At 55.7% G+C, this 22,896-nt stretch overlaps 1 protein-coding gene across 1 annotated transcript in view; it reads right to left on the bottom strand.

Moving 5' to 3' along the window:
- Window positions 1-19,455, bottom strand: part of LOC139241032 (natural resistance-associated macrophage protein 2-like) — a 148,868-nt gene extending 129,413 nt beyond the window's left edge. Inside the window, exon 1 of the mRNA XM_070869754.1 lies at window positions 19,129-19,455. Coding sequence (XP_070725855.1) covers window positions 19,129-19,234 — 106 coding nt within the window. The 5' untranslated portion in view covers window positions 19,235-19,455. The remainder of the gene's footprint in view (window positions 1-19,128) is intronic.
- Window positions 19,456-22,896: the final 3,441 nt, after the last annotated feature.

Below are 22,896 nucleotides of genomic sequence, written 5' to 3' on the forward strand. Positions count from 1 at the left end.
CAAAAGGTAATGAGACAGAGAGAAAATAAGACAGAGGCTGACCGGCCCCAGGATAGCCCCAGGAGGAGTCCCGGTCCAGTTTGAGGGGAAAGGAGGTACGACAAGGGCCAAGGTTGTTTAGTGAAGGCCGGAGTTCCACTCTCCCCTATAACAATAAATGCGAACCGATCTGTCATGCTCCTGTTAGGCTGTGCCGCCAGTGATACTGCTTCAACAAAGAGTGTAGAAGAGCATGCCAGGAGCAGCACCAGGCGTACTTGAAGATGAGGTGCCGAACAGCGGAAGCAGCATGCTATAGACAAAGCTCAGTGATCCCACAACCAACGGATCAGATCAAAGCTCTGCAGTCCTGCCACATCCAGTCGTGAATGATGGTGACACACCAACATCAGTGTCCTCGCCCAGGCTAACATCCCCAGCATTGAAGCATTGACCACACTCGATCAGCTTTGCTGGGCAGGCCACATAGTTCGCATGCCAGACACAAGACTCCCGAAGCAATTGCTCTATGCGGAACTCCTTCACGGCAAACGAGCCAAAGGTGGGCAGCGGAAACGTTACAAGGACACCCTCAAAGCCTCCCCGATAAAGTGCGACATCCCCATTGACACCTAGGAGTCCCTGGCCAAAGACCGCCCTAGGTGGAGAAAGTGCGTCCAGGAGAGCGTTGAGCTCTTCGAATCTCAACGCCGCAAGCATGAAGAGGTCAGGCACAGGCAACGGAAGGAGCGTGTGGAAAATTAGTCCCACTCCCCCTTCCCCTGACGAATGTCTGTCCCACCTGTGACAGAGTCTGTGGCTTTCGTATTGGACTGTTCAGCCACCAAAGGACTCACTTTGGGAGTGGAAGCAAGTCTTCCTCGATTCCGAGGGGCTACCTATGATGATGATGATGACTATTTAACAACCTTGGTTTGCACACCGACTGCCTGACCCACCCCGGCACTGTGGCTGCCCTGGTGAAGATAAGGATGACCACAACAGGAATGGGGCAGTAAGTCATTGCCCACCATTTCAGGGATGCTACTGCTTATTTCTGTTAGGTGCGAGGATTCAAAATCTCCCCCAGTGAGAGTGAAGGAGATGAAAAAGAGTGATAGAAAGAAGGTAGAATACAGCGAAAGAGTGGAACATCGGAACAGTAACACAGCAAGAGAAAGGCAAACTTAGAAACTTGAGAGGCAAAGAGACAGAGCAACACAATGGTTTCGTCAGACTGCCTTTATATATGCAGCAATATCCCTCAGTTTGGCAATCACCCCAGCACTTAATTGACGTAATACAGATGTAATACTCCAGGCATGTCGAGATGTCCCAAGACTGGGTTTTCAGTAGCTTTGCCAGGTTTCATCCCCACCCTTGAACAGAAGGTGGGAGAGCTAGAAACAATGAATCTTTGGTATTGCGTTCAGCCTGATCAAAGTCTACTGTGATATTAAGAGCCTGGAGCTGAACCATGCCAATTTTATTTTAACTATTCATTCTCGGGATATGGGCTTTACTGGCAAGGCCAACATTTATTGCACAACCCTTGAGAAGGTGGTGGTGAGCCGCCTTCTTGAACCGCTGCAGTCCGTGTGGTGAAGGTGCCCCCACAGTGCTGTTAGGGAGGGAGTTCCAGGATTTTGACCCAGCGACGATGAAGGAACGGCGGTATATTTCCAGGTCAGGATGGTGTGTGACTCGGAGGGGAACGTGGAGGTGGTGGTGTTCCCATGCGCCTGTTGCCCTTGTCCTTCTGGGCGGTAGAGGTCGCGGGTTTGGGAGGTGCTGCTGAAGAAGCCTTGGTGAGTTGCTGCAGTGCATCTTGTAGATGGTACACACTGCAGCCAGGGGGCGCCGGTGGTGGAGGGGGTGAATGTTGAAGGTGGTGGATGGGGTGCCAATCAAGCAGCTGCTTTGTCCTGGATGGTGTCGAGCTTCTTGAGTGTTGTTGGAGCTGCACTCATCCAGGCAAGTGGAGAGTATTCCATCACACTCCTGACTTGTGCCTTGTAGATGGTGGAAAGGCTTTGGGGAGTCAGGAGGTGAGACACTTGCCACAAAATACCCAGCCTCTGACCTGCTCTTGTGGCCACAGTATTTATGCGGCTGGTCCAGTTAAATTTCTGGTCAATGGCGACCCCCAGGATATTGATGGTGGCAAAGTCTACGGGCGGTGGTCAGACTCTCGCTTGTTGGAGATGGTCATTGCCTGGCACTTGTGTGGCGTGAATGTTACTTGCCACTTATCAGCCCAAGCCTGGATATTGTTCAGGTCATGTGGGCATGGACTGCTTCATTATCTGAGGAGTTGCAAATGAACCTGAACACTGAAATTATCAGCGAACATCCCCACTTCTGACTTCCTGAAGCAATGTTCCGAGGCTGAGATAATTGACTTCCAACAACCATAATTGTGACTGTGCCAGGTATGAATCCCATCACCGGAGAGTTTTCCTCCAATTCCCATTGACTTCAATTTTACTAGGTCCTCCTTGATGCCACACATGGTAAAATGCTTCCTTGGTCTAACCACCTCCCCTTGACTTCCCCACCATCAAGCTCCTGGGGGTCACCATTGACCAGAAACTTAATTGGACCAGTCACATAAATACTGTAGATACAAGAGCAGGTCAGAAGCTGGGTATTCTGTGGCGAGTGTCTCACCTCCTGACTCTCCAAACCCTTTCAAGCATGTACAAGGCACAAGTCGTGCTGGGTCACAATCCTGGAACGCCCTCCCTAACAGTACTGTGGGAGCACCTTCACCACACGGACTGCAGCGGTTCAAAACAGCGGCTCACCACCACCTTCTCGAGGGCGATTAGTGTTGGACAATAAATGCTGGTCTTGCCAGCGACGCCCACATTCCGTGAATGAATGATTTCAATAAAACACGGCACCACTCTTTTAATCTCCTGAGGAATGTTCTCCAATGTTGATCCGTACTCTTCCTTCCCCTCCACTACATGGTACATCCCAATTATTTCCATGGTACTAGTAATTCAGGAATTGTTCTTCACACATCATTCGCCCATCTCCAGCTTTACTCACACTTAGTCCTGTTCCCAACCAGATTCCAAGCCAGAATCAACTGTTAACCAGGAATCTGCTCCAGCCACCAATGACCCTGTGGGGAAATAATCCTCCCAATCTTAAATCTTGCTCAGGGTTTGTCAACTTTACATGTGTGTCCTCCAGTTCCAAGTTCAATAACCTGCGTACATCTGCATTACCTATTACTCTCAGCATTTTAAACCCCAAATCCGACTGCAAATCAACCCTACATTACAACAGTGTCTACACTCCAAAAGTAATTCCATTGGCTGTAAAGCGCTTTGAGACGTCCAGTGGTCGTGAAAGGCGCTATAGAAATTCAAGTCGTTCTTTCTTTTTTAACTGAGGGTTGTTTTAGGTTCCTGAAAGTTACAAAGAAAGCTGTGTAACACCTGATTTTCCTGTTTGCAGGACATGGGCTATAAAGTGGACTGGAACTCGCCCACAGGAAGCAGCCACTGAAGCTGAAGCAATAATGCTGATAATCAGCTGTGAACTACAATTCGGACATAGATAAATAGCTCAAATGACATTGGCATCCCAGCTGTTAAGTGAGTTAGATTGTTGATAAAGGGGTTGTTATAGCAGAGAGACAGCTTTACTGCCAAGGTGCTGGACAGGAGGGAGCTGAGGAAACACTTTAAAGCGACTGATGCCCACCTCGTCCACAGAAGGGCCTGGTGCAATAGGTACGAGTGAAGTGGCAAAAATAGGCAGTGACAGTCAGCCACCAGAGTACTGGACGTGGCTGGCTCAGGGCCCAAAGAGATGTATAGGCCACCAGAATCCCAGCAAACTGACAGTGAAGCCAGCAGACAGTTACTCCTTCCACAGGAGAATGAGTTAGAAGGAGTGACAGGTTAGGTGTCACACATTTGAAACAATCACAAGCACCAAGTGGCAGCAATGTGCCAACTGATGCCGCCACAGTCCAGCACCACACCGTAGAGAAAGTAAATGCCCAGCACGGCAGTTGAATTGAACATTGTGTTCAGTATTTCTGTATCCTGGGTTATAAAATAGAAAGAGTCCCGCCTAAAATGGCAGTCAATGCCATGGAAGAACTGAGTCTGAGAGCATAGGATAAGGTGGTTTGGGCATCAGTCTGGGCAGATGTGGATTGCAATATTAAGGAATGGCACAGGGGACACTATTTAAAGGGGTATTTGAATCAATGCTTGCTGCACCGATCATCCAACCAGCCCTTCATTTTCACTCCCTTGCTCTGCCGTGCCATCACCATTCTGGTTATCGACTTACATGCCAAGGTCTCTTTGTATGGTGAAGTTATAGAGCATACAGCAGGCAACAATTACTCTTAAAACACTGGGGTTGTACTGCAAATGCAACCTAATCACTTTAGATATCTGAGATGCTGCTTTAAGATCCTTCATTAGGTATATTTGACAATCATTTTGGTGGTAGCATGACCCTGATTTTGCTTTGGTGTATGGCTTTCACAGATATGTCAGGAGCCATGACGGTCTCCCAGGAACCTTGCTCTCCCAGGAATCTTAGTCTCCCAGGAACCTTGGTCATCCATGAGCCTCGACCTCCCAGGAACCTTGCTCTCCCATGAGCCTCGGCCTCCCAGGAACCTCGGCCTACCAGGAATCAGAGTTTCCCATGAGCCTCGGCCTCCCAGGAACCTTGATCTCACAGGCACCTTGGTCTCCCAGGCACCTTGCTCTCCCAGGAACCTTGGCCTACCAGGAACCTTGGCCTCCCATGAGCCTCGGCCTCCCTCCCATGAGCCTTGGCTTCCCAGTAACCTTGGCCTCCCAGGAACCTCGGCCTCCCAGGAACCTTGCTCTCCCATGAGCTTCGGCCTCCCAGGAACCAGAGTTTTCCATGAGCCTCGGCCTCCCAGGAGCCTTCCTCTCCCAGGAACCTTGGCCTCCCAGGAACCTCGGCCTCCCAGGAACCATAGTCTCCCAGGAGCCTTGCTCTCCCAGGAATCTTGGATTCTCATGAGCCTCGGCCTCCCAGGAACCTTCCTCGTCCAGGAACCTCGACCTCCCGGGAACCTTGGCCTCCCAGGAACTTTGGCCTCCCAGGAACCTTGCTCTCCCAGGAACTTTGGCCTCCCAGGAACCTTGCTCTCCCAGGAACCTTGCTCTCCCAGGAACCTTGCTCTCCCAGGAACCTTGCCCTCCCGGGAACCTTGCTCTCCCGGGAACCTTGCTCTCCCGGGAACCTTGCTCTCCCAGGAGCCTTGGCCTCCCAGGAGCCTTGGCCTCCCAGGAGCCTTGGCCTCCCAGGAACCTTGGCCTCCCAGGAACCTCGGCCTCCCAGGAACCAGAGTTTCCCATGAGCCTCGGCCTCCCAGGAACCTTGGTCTCTCAGGAACCTTGCTCTCCCAGAAGCCTTGCTCTCCCAGAAGCCTCAGCCTCCCAGGAACCATGGCCTCCCAGGAGCCTTGCTCTCCCAGGAACCTTGATCTCCCAGGAACCTCGGCCTCCCAGGAACCAGAGTTTCCCATGAGCCTCGGCCTCCCAGGAACCTTGGTCTCTCAGGAACCTTGCTCTCCCAGAAGCCTTGCTCTCCCAGGAACCTCAGCCTCCCAGGAACCATGGCCTCCCATGAGCCTTGGCCTCCCAGGAACCTTGGCCTCCCAGGAACCTTGGTCTCCCATGAGCATCAGCCTCCCAGGAACCTTGCTCTCCCAGGAACCTTGCTCTCCCAGGAACCTCAACCTCCCAGGAACCTTTGCCACCCATGAGCCTGGGCCTCCCAGTAACCTTTGCCTCCCAGGAACCTTGCTCTCCCAGGAACCTTGCTCTCCCAGGAGCCTTGCTCTCCCAGGAACCTTGCTCTCCCATGAGCCTCAGCCTCCCAGCAACCTTGCTCTCCCAGCAACCTTGCTCTCCCAGCAACCTCTGCCTCCCATGAGCCTCGGATTCCCAGGAGCCTTGCTCTACCAGGAACCTTGGTCTCCCATGAGCCTCGGCCTCCCAGGAGCCTTGCTCACTCAGGAACGTTGCTGTCTCAGGAACCTGAGTCTCCCAGGAACCTTGGTCTCCCATGAGCCTCGGCCTCCCAGGAACCTTGCTCTCCCAGGAGCCTTGCTCTCCCAGGAGCCTTGCTCTCCCACGAATCTTCGCCTCCCAGGAACCTTGGTCTCCATGAGCCTCGGCCTCCAAGGAACCTTGGTCTCCCAGGAACCTCCGTCCCCCAGGAACCTCGGTCTCCCTTGAGCCTCGGTTCCCAGCAACCTTGGCCTCCCAGGAACCTTGCTCTCCCAGGAACCTTGGCCTCTCAGGATCCTCAGATTCCCAGGAACCATAGTCTCCCATGAGCCTTGGGCTCCCAGGAGCCTTGCTCTCCCAGGAACCTTGCTCTCCCAGGAAATTCTGGCCTCCCAGGAACCTTGGCCACCCAGGAACCTTGGCCACCCAGGAACCTTGGCCACCCAGGAACCTTGCTCACCCAGGTACCTCGGTCTCCTATGAGCCTCGGCCTCCCAGGAACCTTGCTCTCCCAGGAACCTTGCTCTCCCAGGAATCTTGGTCTCTCATAAGCCTCAGCCTCTCATGAGCCTTGGCCTCCCAGGAACCTTGCTGTCCCAGGCGCATTGCTCTCCCAGGAGCCTTGCTCTCCCATGAGCCTCAGCCTCCCATGAGCCTCGTCCTCCCAGGAACCTTAGTCTCCCAGGAGGCTTGGCCTCCCAGAAGGTTTGGTCTCCCAGGTATGTTGGCCTCACAGAAACCTTGCTCTCCCAGGAACCTTGCTCTCCCAGGAGCCTCGGCCTCCCAGGAGCCATGGTCTCCCAGGAACAATGGTCTCCCAGGAACAATGGTCTCCCAGGAACAATGGTCTCCCAGGAACCTTTGTTTCCCAGGAACCTTGGTCTCTCATGAGCCTCAGCCTCTCATGAGCCTTGGCCTCCCAGGAGCCTTGCTCTCCCAGAACCCTTGCTCTCCCAGAACCCTTGCTCTCCCAGAACCCTTGCTCTTCCAGGAACCTTGGCCTCCCAGGAACCTTGCTCTCCCAGGAGTCGCAGCCTCCCAGAACCCTTGCTCTCCCAGAACCCTTGCTCTCCCAGGAACCTTGGCCTCCCAGGAACCTTGCTCTCCCATGAGCCTCGGCCTCCCAGGAACCATAGTCTCCCAGGAACCTTGGCCACCCAGGAGTCTTGCTCTCCCAGGAACCTTGCTCGCCCAGGAACCTTGCTCGCCCAGGAACCTTGGCCTCCCAGGAACCTTGGCCTCCCAGGAACCTTGGCCTCCCAGGAACCTCGGTCTCCTGTGAGCCTCAGCCTCCCATGAGCCTCGGCCTCCCAGGAAGCTTAGTCTCCCAGGAGGTTTGGTCTCCCAGAAACCTTGCTCTCCCAAGAACCTTGCTCTCCCAGGAACCTTGCTCTCCCAGGAACCTTGCTCTCCCAGGAACCTTGCTCTCCCAGGAACCTTGCTCTCCCAGGAGCCTCAGCATATCATGAGCTTTGGCCTATCATGAACCTTGGCCTCTCATGAGCCTTGGCCTCCCAGGAACCTTGTTGTCCCAGGAGCATTGCTTTCCCAGGAGCCTTGCTCTCCCAGGAACCTTGCTCTCCCAGGAACCTTGCTCTCCCAGGAACCTTTGTTTCCCAGGAACCTTGGTCTCTCATGAGCCTCAGCCTCTCATGAGCCTTGGCCTCCCAGGAGCCTTGCTCTCCCAGAACCCTTGCTCTCCCAGAACCCTTGCTCTCCCAGAACCCTTGCTCTCCCAGGAACCTTGGCCTCCCAGGAACCTTGGCCTCCCAGGAACCTTGCTCTCCCAGGAGTCGCAGCCTCCCAGGAGCCATGGTCTCCCTGGAGGCTTGGCCTCCCAGGAACCTTGGTCTCCCAGAAGGTTTGGTCTCCCAGGTACCTTGGCCGCCCAGGAACCTTGCTCTCCCAGAAACCTTGCTCTCCCAGAACCCTTGCTCTCCTAGGAACCTTGGCCTCCCAGGAACCTTGCTCTCTCAGGAGCCTCGGCCTCCCAGGAGCCGTGGTCTCCCAGGAACAATGGTCTCCCAGGAACCTTGCTCTTCCAGGAGGTTTAGTCTCCCAGGACCCTTGCTCTCCCAGGAACCTTGCTCTCCCAGGAACCTTGCTCTCCCAGGAGCCTCGGCCTCCCAGGAGCCTCGGCCTCCCAGGAACCTTGCTCTCCCAGGAACCTTGCTCTCCCAGGAACCTTGCTCTCCCATGAGCTTCGGCCTCCCAGGAACCAGAGTTTTCCATAAGCCTCGGCCTCCCAGGAGCCTTCCTCTCCCAGGAACCTCGGCCTCCCAGGAACCATAGTCTCCCAGGAGCCTTGCTCTCCCAGGAATCTTGGATTCTCATGAGCCTCGGCCTCCCAGGAACCTTCCTCGTCCAGGAACCTCGACCTCCCGGGAACCTTGGCCTCCCAGGAACTTTGGCCTCCCAGGAACCTTGCTCTCCCAGGAACTTTGGCCTCCCAGGAACCTTGCTCTCCCAGGAACCTTGCTCTCCCAGGAACCTTGCCCTCCCGGGAACCTTGCTCTCCCGGGAACCTTGCTCTCCCGGGAACCTTGCTCTCCCAGGAGCCTTGGCCTCCCAGGAGCCTTGGCCTCCCAGGAACCTTGGCCTCCCATGAGCCTCGGCCTCCCAGGAACCTTGCTCTCCCAGGAGCCTTGCTCTCCCAGGAGCCTTGCTCTCCCACGAATCTTCGCCTCCCAGGAACCTTGGTCTCCATGAGCCTCGGCCTCCAAGGAACCTTGGTCTCCCAGGAACCTCCGTCCCCCAGGAACCTCGGTCTCCCTTGAGCCTCGGTTCCCAGCAACCTTGGCCTCCCAGGAACCTTGCTCTCCCAGGAACCTTGGCCTCTCAGGATCCTCAGATTCCCAGGAACCATAGTCTCCCATGAGCCTTGGGCTCCCAGGAGCCTTGCTCTCCCAGGAACCTTGCTCTCCCAGGAAATTCTGGCCTCCCAGGAACCTTGGCCACCCAGGAACCTTGGCCACCCAGGAACCTTGCTCACCCAGGTACCTCGGTCTCCTATGAGCCTCGGCCTCCCAGGAACCTTGCTCTCCCAGGAACCTTGCTCTCCCAGGAATCTTGGTCTCTCATAAGCCTCAGCCTCTCATGAGCCTTGGCCTCCCAGGAACCTTGCTGTCCCAGGCGCATTGCTCTCCCAGGAGCCTTGCTCTCCCATGAGCCTCAGCCTCCCATGAGCCTCGTCCTCCCAGGAACCTTAGTCTCCCAGGAGGCTTGGCCTCCCAGAAGGTTTGGTCTCCCAGGTATGTTGGCCTCACAGAAACCTTGCTCTCCCAGGAACCTTGCTCTCCCAGGAGCCTCGGCCTCCCAGGAGCCATGGTCTCCCAGGAACAATGGTCTCCCAGGAACAATGGTCTCCCAGGAACCTTGCTCTCCCAGGAACCTTGCTCTCCCAGGAACCTTGGTCTCTCATGAGCCTCAGCCTCTCATGAGCCTTGCTCTCCCAGAACCCTTGCTCTCCCAGAACCCTTGCTCTCCCAGAACCCTTGCTCTCCCAGAACCCTTGCTCTCCCAGAACCCTTGCTCTCCCAGAACCCTTGCTCTCCCAGGAACCTTGGCCTCCCAGGAACCTTGCTCTCCCAGGAGTCGCAGCCTCCCAGAACCCTTGCTCTCCCAGAACCCTTGCTCTCCCAGGAACCTTGGCCTCCCAGGAACCTTGCTCTCCCATGAGCCTCGGCCTCCCAGGAACCATAGTCTCCCAGGAACCTTGGCCACCCAGGAGTCTTGCTCTCCCAGGAACCTTGCTCGCCCAGGAACCTTGCTCGCCCAGGAACCTTGGCCTCCCAGGAACCTTGGCCTCCCAGGAACCTTGGCCTCCCAGGAACCTCGGTCTCCTGTGAGCCTCAGCCTCCCATGAGCCTCGGCCTCCCAGGAAGCTTAGTCTCCCAGGAGGTTTGGTCTCCCAGAAACCTTGCTCTCCCAAGAACCTTGCTCTCCCAGGAACCTTGCTCTCCCAGGAACCTTGCTCTCCCAGGAACCTTGCTCTCCCAGGAACCTTGCTCTCCCAGGAACCTTGCTCTCCCAGGAGCCTCAGCATATCATGAGCTTTGGCCTATCATGAACCTTGGCCTCTCATGAGCCTTGGCCTCCCAGGAACCTTGTTGTCCCAGGAGCATTGCTTTCCCAGGAGCCTTGCTCTCCCAGGAACCTTGCTCTCCCAGGAACCTTGCTCTCCCAGGAACCTTTGTTTCCCAGGAACCTTGGTCTCTCATGAGCCTCAGCCTCTCATGAGCCTTGGCCTCCCAGGAGCCTTGCTCTCCCAGAACCCTTGCTCTCCCAGAACCCTTGCTCTCCCAGAACCCTTGCTCTCCCAGGAACCTTGGCCTCCCAGGAACCTTGGCCTCCCAGGAACCTTGCTCTCCCAGGAGTCGCAGCCTCCCAGGAGCCATGGTCTCCCTGGAGGCTTGGCCTCCCAGGAACCTTGGTCTCCCAGAAGGTTTGGTCTCCCAGGTACCTTGGCCGCCCAGGAACCTTGCTCTCCCAGAAACCTTGCTCTCCCAGAACCCTTGCTCTCCCAGAACCCTTGCTCTCCTAGGAACCTTGGCCTCCCAGGAACCTTGCTCTCTCAGGAGCCTCGGCCTCCCAGGAGCCGTGGTCTCCCAGGAACAATGGTCTCCCAGGAACCTTGCTCTTCCAGGAGGTTTAGTCTCCCAGGACCCTTGCTCTCCCAGGAACCTTGCTCTCCCAGGAACCTTGCTCTCCCAGGAACCTTGCTCTCCCAGGAGCCTCGGCCTCCCAGGAGCCTCGGCCTCCCAGGAACCTTGCTCTCCCAGGAACCTTGCTCTCCCAGGAACCTTGCTCTCCCAGGAACCTTGCTCTCCCATGAGCTTCGGCCTCCCAGGAACCAGAGTTTTCCATAAGCCTCGGCCTCCCAGGAGCCTTCCTCTCCCAGGAACCTTGGCCTCCCAGGAACCATAGTCTCCCAGGAGCCTTGCTCTCCCAGGAATCTTGGACTCATGAGCCTCGGCCTCCCAGGAACCTTCCTCGTCCAGGAACCTCGACCTCCCGGGAACCTTGGCCTCCCAGGAACTTTGGCCTCCCAGGAACCTTGCCCTCCCAGGAACCTCAGCCTCCCAGGGACCTCGGCCTCCCAGGAGCCAGAGTTTCCCATGAGCCTCGGCCTCCCAGGAACCTTGGTCTCTCAGGAACCTTGTTCTCCCAGAAGCCTTGCTCTCCCAGGAACCTCAGCCTCCCAGGAACCATGGCCTCCCAGGAGCCTTGCTCTCCCAGGAACCTTGATCTCCCAGGAACCTTGGTCTCCCATGAGCCTCGGCCTCCCAGGAACCTCGACACTTCCAGGAACCTCGCACTTCCAGGAACCTTGCTCTCCCAGGAACCTTGCTCTCCCATGAGTCGCGGCCTCCCAGGAGCCATCGGCTCCCATGAGCCTCGGCCTCCCTGGAACCTTGGCCTCCCAGGAACCTTGGTCTCCCATGAGCATCAGCCTCCCAGAAACCTTGGTCTCCCATGAGCATCAGCCTCCCAGGAACCTTGCTCTCCCAGGAGCCTTGCTCTCCCATGAGCCTCAGCCTCCCAGCAACCTTGCTCTCCCAGCAACCTTGCTCTCCCAGGAACCTCTGCCTCCCATGAGCCTCGGACTCCCAGGAGCCTTGCTCTACCAGGAATCTTGGTCTCCCACGAGCCTCGGCCTCCCACGAGCATTGCCCTACCAGGAACCTTGGTCTCCCATGAGCCTCGGCCTCTCAGGATCCTCAGATTCCCAGGAACCATAGTCTGCCATGAGCCTTGCTCTCCCACGAGCATTGCTCTACCAGGAACCTTGGTCTCCCATGAGCCTCGGCCTCTCAGGAGCCTTGCTCACTCAGGAACGTTGCTGTCTCAGGAACCTAAGTCTCCCAGGAACCTTGGTCTCCCATGAGCCTCGGCCTCCCAGGAACCTTGCTCTCCCAGGAGCCTGCTCTCCCAGGAGCCTTGCTCTCCCACGAATCTTCGCCTCCCAGGAACTTTGGTCGCCATGAGCCTCGGCCTCCAAGGAACCTTGGTCTCCCAGGAACCTCCGTCCCCCAGGAACCTTGGTCTCCCATGAGCCTCGGTTCCCAGCAACCTTGGCCTCCCAGGAACCTTGCTCTCCCAGGAACCTTGGCCTCCCAGGAACCTCGGCCTCTCAGGATCCTCAGATTCCCAGGAACCATAGTCTGCCATGAGCCTTGCTCTCCCAGGAACCTTGCTCTCCCAGGAACCTTGGCCACCCAGGAACTTTGGCCACCCAGGAACCTCGGTCTCCTATGAGCCTCGGCCTCCCAGGAACCATGCTCTCCCAGGAACCTTGCTCTCCCAGTAACCTTGCTCTCCCAGGAACCTCGGTCTCTCATGAGCCTTGGCCTCCCAGGAACCTTGCTGTCCCAGGAGCATTGCTCTCCCAGGAGTCTTGCTCTCCCATGAGCCTCAGCCTCCCATGAGCCTCGTCCTCCCAGGAACCTTAGTCTCCCAGGAGGCTTGGCCTCCCAGAAGGTTTGGTCTCCCAGGTATGTTGGCCTCACAGAAACCTTGCTCTTCCAGGAGGTTTGGTCTTCCAGGCCCCTTGCTCTCCCAGGAACCATGGTCTCCCAGGAACAATGGTCTCCCAGGAACCTTGATCTTCCAGGAGGTTTGGTCTTCCAGGCCCCTTGCTCTCCCAGGAACCTTGCTCTCCCATGAGCCTCGGCCTCCCAGGAACCATAGTCTCCCAGGAACCTTGGCCACCCAGGAGTCTTGCTCTCCCAGGAACCTTGCTCCCCCAGGAACCTTGCTCGCCCAGGAACCTTGGCCTCCCAGGAACCTTGGCCTCCCAGGAACCTTGGCCTCCCAGGAACCTCGGTCTCCTGTGAGCCTCAGCCTCCCATGAGCCTCGGCCTCCCAGGAAGCTTAGTCTCCCAGGAGGTTTGGTCTCCCAGAAACCTTGCTCTCCCAAGAACCTTGCTCTCCCAGGAACCTTGCTCTCCCAGGAACCTTGCTCTCCCAGGAGCCTCAGCATATCATGAGCTTTGGCCTATCATGAACCTTGGCCTCTCATGAGCCTTGGCCTCCCAGGAACCTTGTTGTCCCAGGAGCATTGCTTTCCCAGGAGCCTTGCTCTCCCAGGAACCTTGCTCTCCCAGGAACCTTGCTCTCCCAGGAACCTTGCTCTCCCAGGAACCTTGGTCTCTCATGAGCCTCAGCCTCTCATGAGCCTTGGCCTCCCAGGAGCCTTGCTCTCCCAGAACCCTTGCTCTCCCAGAACCCTTGCTCTCCCAGGAACCTTGGCCTCCCAGGAACCTTGGCCTCCCAGGAACCTTGCTCTCCCAGGAGTCGCAGCCTCCCAGGAGCCATGGTCTACCAGGAACAATGGCCTCCCAGGAACCTTGGTCTCCCAGAAGGTTTGGTCTCCCAGGTACCTTGGCCGCCCAGGAACCTTGCTCTCCCAGAAACCTTGCTCTCCCAGAACCCTTGCTCTCCTAGGAACCTTGGCCTCCCAGGAACCTTGCTCTCTCAGGAGCCTCGGCCTCCCAGGAGCCGTGGTCTCCCAGGAACAATGGTCTCCCAGGAACCTTGCTCTTCCAGGAGGTTTAGTCTCCCAGGACCCTTGCTCTCCCAGGAACCTTGCTCTCCCAGGAACCTTGCTCTCCCAGGAGCCTCGGCCTCCCAGGAGCCTTGCTCTCCCAGGAACCTTGCTCTCCCATGAGCTTCGGCCTCCCAGGAACCAGAGTTTTCCATAAGCCTCGGCCTCCCAGGAGCCTTCCTCTCCCAGGAACCTTGGCCTCCCAGGAACCATAGTCTCCCAGGAGCCTTGCTCTCCCAGGAATCTTGGACTCATGAGCCTCGGCCTCCCAGGAACCTTCCTCGTCCAGGAACCTCGACCTCCCGGGAACCTTGGCCTCCCAGGAACTTTGGCCTCCCAGGAACCTTGCCCTCCCAGGAACCTCAGCCTCCCAGGAACCTCGGCCTCCCAGGAACCAGAGTTTCCCATGAGCCTCGGCCTCCCAGGAACCTTGGTCTCTCAGGAACCTTGCTCTCCCAGAAGCCTTGCTCTCCCAGGAACCTCAGCCTCCCAGGAACCATGGCCTCCCAGGAGCCTTGCTCTCCCAGGAGCCTTGATCTCCCAGGAACCTCGGTCTCCCATGAGCCTCGGCCTCCCAGGAACCTCGCACTTCCAGGAACCTTGCTCTCCCATGAGCCGCGGCCTCCCAGGAGCCATCGGCTCCCATGAGCCTCGGCCTCCCTGGAACCTTGGCCTCCCAGGAACTTGGTCTCCCATGAGCATCAGCCTCCCAGGAACCTTGCTCTGCCAGGAACCTTGCTCTCCCATGAGCATCAGCCTCCCAGGAACCTTGCTCTCCCAGGAACCTCAGCCTCCCAGGAACCTTTGCCACCCATGAGCCTCGGCCTCCCAGGAACCTTTGCCTCCCATGAGCCTCGGCCTCCCAGGAACCTTGGTCTCCCATGAGCATCAGCCTCCCAGGAACCTTGCTCTCCCAGGAGCCTTGCTCTCCCATGAGCCTCAGCCTCCCAGGAACCTTGCTCTCCCAGCAACCTTGCTCTCCCAGGAACCTCTGCCTCCCATGAGCCTCGGTCTCCCAGGAGCCTTGCTCTACCAGGAATCTTGGTCTCCCACGAGCCTCGGCCTCCCACGAGCATTGCTCTACCAGGAACCTTGGTCTCCCATGAGCCTCGGCCTCCCAGGAGCCTTGCTCACTCAGGAACGTTGCTGTCTCAGGAACCTAAGTCTCCCAGGAACCTTGGTCTCCCATGAGCCTCGGCCTCCCAGGAACCTTGCTCTCCCAGGAGCCTGCTCTCCCAGGAGCCTTGCTCTCCCACGAATCTTCGCCTCCCAGGAACTTTGGTCGCCATGAGCCTCGGCCTCCAAGGAACCTTGGTCTCCCAGGAACCTTGGCCTCCCAGGAACCTCGGTCTCCTATGAGCCTCGGCCTCCCAGGAACCATGCTCTCCCAGGAACCTTGCTCTCCCAGTAACCTTGCTCTCCCAGGAACCTTGCTCTCCCAGGAACCTCGGTCTCTCATGAGCCTTGGCCTCCCAGGAGCATTGCTGTCCCAGGAGCATTGCTCTCCCAGGAGTCTTGCTCTCCCATGAGCCTCAGCCTCCCATGAGCCTCGTCCTCCCAGGAACCTTAGTCTCCCAGGAGGCTTGGCCTCCCAGAAGGTTTGGGCTCCCAGGTATGTTGGCCTCCCAGGAACCTTGCTCTTCCAGGAGGTTTGGTCTTCCAGGCCCCTTGCTCTCCCAGGAACCTTGCTCTCCCATGAGCCTCGGCCTCCCAGAAACCTTGCTCTCCCAGGAACCTTGCTCTCCCAGGAACCTTGCTCTCCCAGGAACCTTGCTCTCCCAGGAGCCTCAGCCTATCATGAGCTTTGGCCTATCATGAGCCTTGGCCTCTCATGAGCCTTGGCCTCCCAGGAACCTTGTTGTCCCAGGAGCCTTGCTTTCCCAGGAGCCTTGCTCTCCCAGGAACCTTGCTCTCCCAGGAGCCTCGGCCTATCATGAGCTTTGGCCTATCATGAGCTTTGGCCTATCATGAGCCTTGGCCTCTCATGAGCCTTGGCCGTCCCAGGAGCCTTGCTCTCCCAGGAACCTTGCTCTCCCAGGAACCTTTGTTTCCCAGGAACCTTTGTTTCCCAGGAACCTTGGTCTCTCATGAGCCTTGGCCTCTCATGAGCCTTGCTGTCCCAGAAACCTTGCTCTCCCAGGAACCTTGCTCTCCCAGGAACCTTGGCCTCCCAGGAACCTTGCTCTCCCAGGAGTCTCAGCCTCCCAGGAGCCATGGTCTACCAGGAACAATGGTCTCCCAGGAACAATGGTCTCCCTGGAGGCTTGGCCTCCCAGGAACCTTGGTCTCCCAGAAGGTTTGGTCTCCCAGGTACCTTGGCCGCCCAGGAACCTTGCTCTCCCAGAAACCTTGCTCTCCCAGAACCCTTGCTCTCCTAGGAACCTTGCTCTCTCAGGAGCCTCGGCCTCCCAGGAGCCGTGGTCTCCCAGGAGCCATCTGTCTCCCAGGAACCTTGCTCTCCCAGGAATCTTGATCTTCCAGGAACCTTGCTCTCCCATGAGCCTCGGCCTCCCAGGAACCATAGTCTCCCAGGAACCTTGCTCTCCCCGGAACCTTGCTCTCCCCGGAACCTTGCTCTCCCGGGAACCTTGGTCTCCCATGAGCCTCGGCATCCCAGGAGCATTGGCCTCCCAGGAACCTTGGTCTCTCAGGAACCTCGGTTTCCCAGGAGTCTCAACCTCCCAAGAACCTTGCTCTCCCAGGAACCTTGCTCTCCCAGGAACCTTGCTCTCCCAGGAATCTTGCTCTCCCAGGAATCTTGCTCTCCCAGAAGGTTTGGTATCCCAGGAGCCATGGCCGCCCAGGAACCTTGCTCTCCCAGGAATCTTGCTCTCCCAGGAATCTTGCTCTCCCAGGAACCTTGCTCTCCCAGGAACCTTGCTCTCCCAGGAGGTTTGGTCTCCCAGGAGGTTTGGTATCCCAGCAGCCATGGCCGCCCAGGAACCTTGCTCTCCCAGGAATCTTGCTCTCCCAGGAACCTTGCTCTCCCAGGAACCTTGCTCTCCCAGGAACCTTGCTCTCCCAGGAACCTTGCTCTCCCGGGAGCCTTGGTCTCTCGGGAGCCTTGGTCTCTCGGGAGCCTTGGTCTCTCGGGAGCCTTGCTCTCCCAGGAGCCCTGAACTCCCAGGAACCTTGCTCTCCCAGGAACCTTGCTCTCCCAGGAACCTTGGCCTCGCAGGAACCTTGGTCTCCAGAGAGCCTTGGTCGCCCAGTAACCTTGGTCTCCCAGGAGTCTTGGCCCCGACGGAACCTTGCTCTCCCGGGAACCTTGGTCTCCCATGAGTCTCGGCATCCCAGGAACATTGGCCTCCCAGGAACCTCGGTTTCCCAGGAATCTCGGTCTCCCAGGAACCATAGTCTCTCAGGAACCTTGGTCTCCCAGGCGTCTCAACCTCCCAGGAACCTTGCTCTCCCAGGAACCTCGGCCTTCCAGGAACCATAGTTTCCCATGAACCTCGGCCTCCCAGGAACCATAGTCTCCCAGGAGCCTTGCTCTCCCAGGAACCTTGCTCTCCCAGGAATCTTGCTCTCCCAGGAACCTTGCTCTCCCAGGAACCTTGCTCTCCCAGGAACCTTGCTCTCTCGGGAACTTTGGTCTCTCGGGAACTTTGGTCTCTCAGGAGCCCTGAACTCCCAGGAACCTTGCTCTCCCAGGAACCTTGCTCTCCCAGGAACCTTGGCCTCGCAGGAACCTTGGCCTCCAGGGAGCCTTGGTCGCCCAGTAACCTTGGTCTCCCAGGAGTCTTGGCCCCTACGGAACCTTGCTCTCCCAAGAACTTTGCTCTCCTAGGAACCTTGGTCTCTCAGGAACCTTGGTCCTTAAGGAACCTTGATCTGCCACGAGCCTTGGTCCCTAAGGAACCTTAGTGTCCCACGAACCTTGCTATCCCACGAACCTTGCTCTCCCACGAACCTTGGTCCCTAAGGAACCTTGGTTTCCCAGGAGCCTTCCGTCGACTCTGATTTCCACAAATCTTAAAATGAAGGCATTGTAAGAGCTACCATGGAAGCACGATTCTATACTACTGGTCACCAACTGGACGCTGCTGGAATACAAACCTGTACAGGTAAATGAGGGCACAGCATTGTGCACAGGGCGCAGGTAGTAGCAACATGCATACAATCAATGATCCTGCAGCTCTGTAGCTTTGTGTTGCCCTCCCACATTGTTGCTGCTGGTCAATGGTGAATGTGATGGAGATGTTGGCCAAGCTGATCCACCTTTCTTAGGTCCAAAGTGGATGACCTCGCAATTCCCCACATTGAACTCCATCTGTTACAGTTTTACCCACTCAGTTAATCAATCAATGTCCCTCATCAACTTTCTGCTCACATCTACACTATTTACTATGCCACCTAACTTCGTACTTGGAGGTAAACTTAAGATAATATGGCTCTCCATTCCTTCATCAAGTCATTGATAATGATAGTAAAAAGCTGAGGCCCCAGTACTGACCCCGGGGAGGCACCACAGTCACATCCTGCCCATTGGAGTACAATCCCATTAACCCTGCTCTCTGTCTCCCAACTCACTAACCAACAGATTGCCTCCAATTCCATGCGCTCTCATTTTTGTGAACAGTCTCTTATGTGGAACTTTATCGAATGTCTTCTGGAAGCCGGTATAAATAACCTCCACAGACAATCCCTTATCTACCATGTCAGTTACATCTTCAAAAAATGCAACTCGGTTTGTTCGACATGACTTACCCTTCACAAATCCACGCTGGCTCTCTCCGATCAGTTTATATTTGTCCAAGTGCTCAGGCTCTCTGTCCCTAATAACTGATTCTAGTAACTTCCCACAACAGACGTTAGACTGACAGGCTGATCATTTCCTAATTTATCTCTTTGTCCTTCTTAAATAGTGGAGTGACATTGGCCCTTTTCTAATCCAAGCGGACGATTCCTGAATTGAGAGCGTTTTGGAAGATCATGACTAAAGCATCGACACTTTCCTCACCTACTTCTGTTAATCCCCTGGCGTGGAAAGCATTGGGTCGTGGAGATTTAGCTATCTTTAGCAACATTCGTTTTTCAGAACCAAATCACAAATTTACCCAGCACCAAGTCAACCAAAGCAAGAGAGAATCCACAACCAGGTCAAGAAAAGACCCAGGATCAAGTCAGGAAGGGACCATCAGGGTACAATTGTGTATGGTTATATTACTGAACTAGTAAGCTAGGCCTCTGGGCCAATAATCCTGAGAATGTGAGTTCAAATTCCACGATGGCCATTTAGGAGACAGAATGAGAGAGAGAGGACAACAGAGAGGCCAAGAGATGAAGCAAGAGAGAGGGAGACGGGGAGACAAAGAGGTAAGAAGATAGGGAAAAACAGTCAGAGAGAGAGAAACAGAGGCAGAGGCAGAGCACCATCGAGAGAGAGAAAGTTAAAGAGAGACACAGAAATAGAGGAACAGAAAGAGAAAGAGTCGAGAAAGAGATTGGAGAGAGAGAAGAAGGCAGAGAGTGGCGAGAGAAAGAAAAGCAGACTGCACTTTGAAGAGCAGAGACTGATAGTGGACAGACATGCTCATTCTCTCCAGTCTAGAATAGAACAATTATAATTACCTGCTAGCTCGCTCGTTTCCTGTTCCAGTGCCATGGTGAAAGGAGTCTGCTGAAACTCACAGTACTGCGTAACAGCTTGTTCCCTGGATTGGATGGAAGCACACATTCAGTGAGATCTGAGAGATGGGGAGGGCAGTTTGCGCAGTGGGGGAGACGAATCATCAATGATATTAAAGTTAGTTTGGTACAAATAGCAACTGAGGTACATTGAAAGCTGCCAGAAACGTCAGTCAGATAATTAGGCCGGAGTTTGGGTGGGGTTGTGGGCAGGGGGAGAGACCGAGCGACTCCACAACCTTAAGATCCCATCAAAACTTTTCAGCTGGGCTCCTGTGTTTGACCTTGATACTTTCACAGCCTGTGGCAACACAGCTACAGTACATGAATTAATCATTGGAAAGCACAGCAAACATGTTCGGTATGGGTGGCACAGTGCCAGGGCACATTGGAACCACAGAGTACTGTGGCACAGTGTGGCATGCTGTGGCTTCACTCCTGCTATTTCCACACAGGATCCTCCTCAACTCTACCGTGCCATTGCGGGTGGTGTCAAACAGAGGTCAGTGAGCAGCAGTGATTTCAACCTTCCAGAAACATTCATTACAGGCCAGACGCTTTTCCTGCTCTACAGCCTTGATACCAGACAATTAACAGCAAGATCTTGCATTTATATAGCACCTTTAACATAGTAAACTGTCCCAAGGCACTTCACAGGAGCGTAATCAAACAGAAGGCGATATTAAGGCAGATGACAAGAGTTCAGGAGTCCGAGAGTTTGGGAGTTCAGGAGTCCGAGAGTTTGGGAGTTCAGGAGTCCGAGAGTTAGAGAGTTCAGGAGTCCGAGAGAGAGAGTTCAGGAGTCTGAGGAGCAGCAGGCCCGGAGGTTGGTGAGGGGTTCGCTTTTGGCGATGCGCTCATAGCCCTTGTCCGGGCAGGTAAGTGATTGGCTGGCTGATTGATAAGTATCTCTCTTTCTCTCTTATAACAGAGAAGTCTAACTGGAGGGATAGCAGTCCAGCTCAGTCCTGTGGAGTGCACATCCTGCGGCATGTGGGAAGTCCTGGACGCTTCGCGCAGCATGGACAACCATGTGTGCAGGAGGTGTCTCCGGCTTCAACTGCTCGAGCTCCGCGTTTTGGAGCTGGAGCAGCGGGTGGAGTCAATAAGGTGCATCTGCGAGGCTGAGAACTACATGGATAGCGTGTTTCAAGAGGTGATCACCCCTCAGCTTAAAAGCGTGCAGGTAGAGAGGAAGTGTGTGATCACCAGACGTAGTAAGAACGTTAGGCAGGTAGTGCAGGAGTCCCCCCGTGAGTCCTTCTCACTTTCCAACCGATATTCACTTCTGAGCACTAGTGAGGGCGATGGTGCCTCTGGGGAGTGCAACCAGAGCCACGTCCAAAGCACCACGAGTGGCTCAGCTGCACAGGGCGGGAGGGACAAAAGAGCTCTAATGATAGGGGATTCTATAGTTAGGGGAACAGACAGGAGTTTCTGCGGCCGTAGATGTGACTCGCGAATGGTTTTGTGCCTCCCTGGTGCCAGGGTCAAAGATGTCACAAAGTGGACGCAGGGCATTCTGGGAGGAGAGGGTAAACAGCTCGAGGTCGTGGTCCATATCGGGACCAACGACATAGGTAAAAAGAGAGATGAGGTCCTACAGGCAGAATTTAGGGAGCTAGGAAGAAAATTAAAGGGTAGGACCTCAAAGATAGTAATCCCCGGGTTACGACCGGTGCTACATGCTAATGAGTAGAAGAATAGAAGGATAGAGAGGATGAACGCGTGGCTGGACAGTTGGTGTAGGAGGGAGGGCTTTAAATTCCTGAGGCATTGGGACCGCTTCTGGTGGAGATGGGACCTGTACAAACCGGACATTGGTGGAGGGGTCAATTACGAGGGGGCATAGTTTTAAGGTGGTTGGTGGAAGGTTTAGAGGGGATTTGAGGAGGGGGGGATCTTCATGCAGAGGGTTGTGGGGGTCTGGAACTCACTGCCTGGAAGGGTGGTGGATGCAGAAACCCTCACCACTTTTAAGAGATGGTTGGATGGGCACTTAAAGTGCAGTAACCTGCAGGGTTACGGACCTGGAGCTGGTAATTGGGATTAGACTGGATGACCTTTTGTTTGGCGGCGCAGATATAATGGTAAGTACCTCAGGGAATCGAATATGGCGAGGGTGATCTCCTGGACGAGTTTCGATCGCCTGGATGGGTCGGAGAGGAATTTTCCCAGATTTTTTTTCCCCAATTGGCCTGGGTTTTTATCTGGTTTTTGCCTCTCCCAGGAGATCACATGGCTCCGGTTGGGGTGGAGTGTAGAATGTTTCAGTATAAGGGGTGTCGCAGTTGTGTGGGGCGGACTGGTTGGGCTGGGTGCTCTTTGCCTTTCCGTCATTGTTCATAGGTTTATATGTAACCTTCAGGGCTGCTGACCGAGGGCCGTGCGGCTATTTGTCGGCCGGTGCGGACACGATGGGCCGGAATGGCCTCCTTCTGCATTGTAAATTTCTATGTTTCTATGTTTCTATGACCAAACGTTTGGCCAAAGAGGTAGGTTTTAAGGAGAGTCTTAAAGGAGGAAAGAGAGGTCGAGAGGTGGAGAGGTTTAGGGAGGGAATTCTAGGGCGTAGAGCCCAGTCACCTGAAGGCACGGTCACCAATGGTGGGGCTGGAGGAGATTACAGAGATAGGGAGGGGCGAGGGCCATGGAGGGATTTGAACATGAGGATGAGAATTTTGAAATCGAGGCGTTGCTTAACCGGGAGCCAATGTAGGTCAGCGAGCACAGTGTGATGGGTGAGTGGGACTTGGTGCGAGTTAGGACACGGGTCAGCGAGCACAGTGTGATGGGTGAGTGGGACTTGGTGCGAGTTAGGACACGGGGCAGTGAGCATAGCGGGTGATGGGTGAGTGGGACTCGGTGCGAGTTAGGACACGGGGCAGTGAGCACAGGGAGTGATGGGTGAGTGGGACTCGGTGCGAGTTAGGACACGGGGCAGTGAGCACAGTGTGATGGGTGAGCGGGACTTGGTGCGAGTTAGGACACGGGGCAGTGAGCACAGGGGGTGATGGGTGAGTGGGGCTTGGTGCGAGTTAGGACACGGGCAGTGAGCACAGGGAGTGATGGGTGAGTGGGACTCGGTGCGAGTTAGGACACAGGTCAGCGAGCACAGGGGGTGATGGGTGAGTGGGACTTGGTGCGAGTTAGGACACGGGTCAGCGAGCACAGGGGGTGATGGGTGAGTGGGACTCGGTGCGAGTTAGGACACGGGCAGTGAGCACAGGGGGTGATGGGTGAGTGGGACTCGGTGCGAGTTAGGACACGGGGCAGCCGAGTTTTGGATCACCTCTAGCTTATGGAGGGTGGAAGATGGATGGCCGGCCAGGAGAGCATTGGAATACAACAACAACTTGTATTTATATAGGACCTTTAACATGATAAAAGGCGCTTCACAGGAGTGTTGTAAGACAAAATCTGACACCGAGCCACATAAGGAGAAATTAGGGCAGGTGACCAAAAGCTTGATCAAAGAGGTTTTAAGGATCGTCTTAAAGGAGGAAAGAAGCGGAGAGGTTTAGGGAGGGAGTTCCAGAGCTTGGGGCCCAGGCAACAGAAGGCACGGCCACCGATGGTGGAGCGATTATAATCAGGGATGCTCAATAGGGCAGAATTAGAGGAGCGCAGACATCTCGGGGGGTTGTGGGGCTGGAGGAGATTACAGAGATAGGGAGGGGTGCAGGGGCTGGAGGAGGTTACAGAGATAGG

This window comes from Pristiophorus japonicus, chromosome X (genome assembly GCF_044704955.1).
Source record: "Pristiophorus japonicus isolate sPriJap1 chromosome X, sPriJap1.hap1, whole genome shotgun sequence".
NCBI classification, from domain to species: Eukaryota; Metazoa; Chordata; class Chondrichthyes; family Pristiophoridae; genus Pristiophorus; species Pristiophorus japonicus.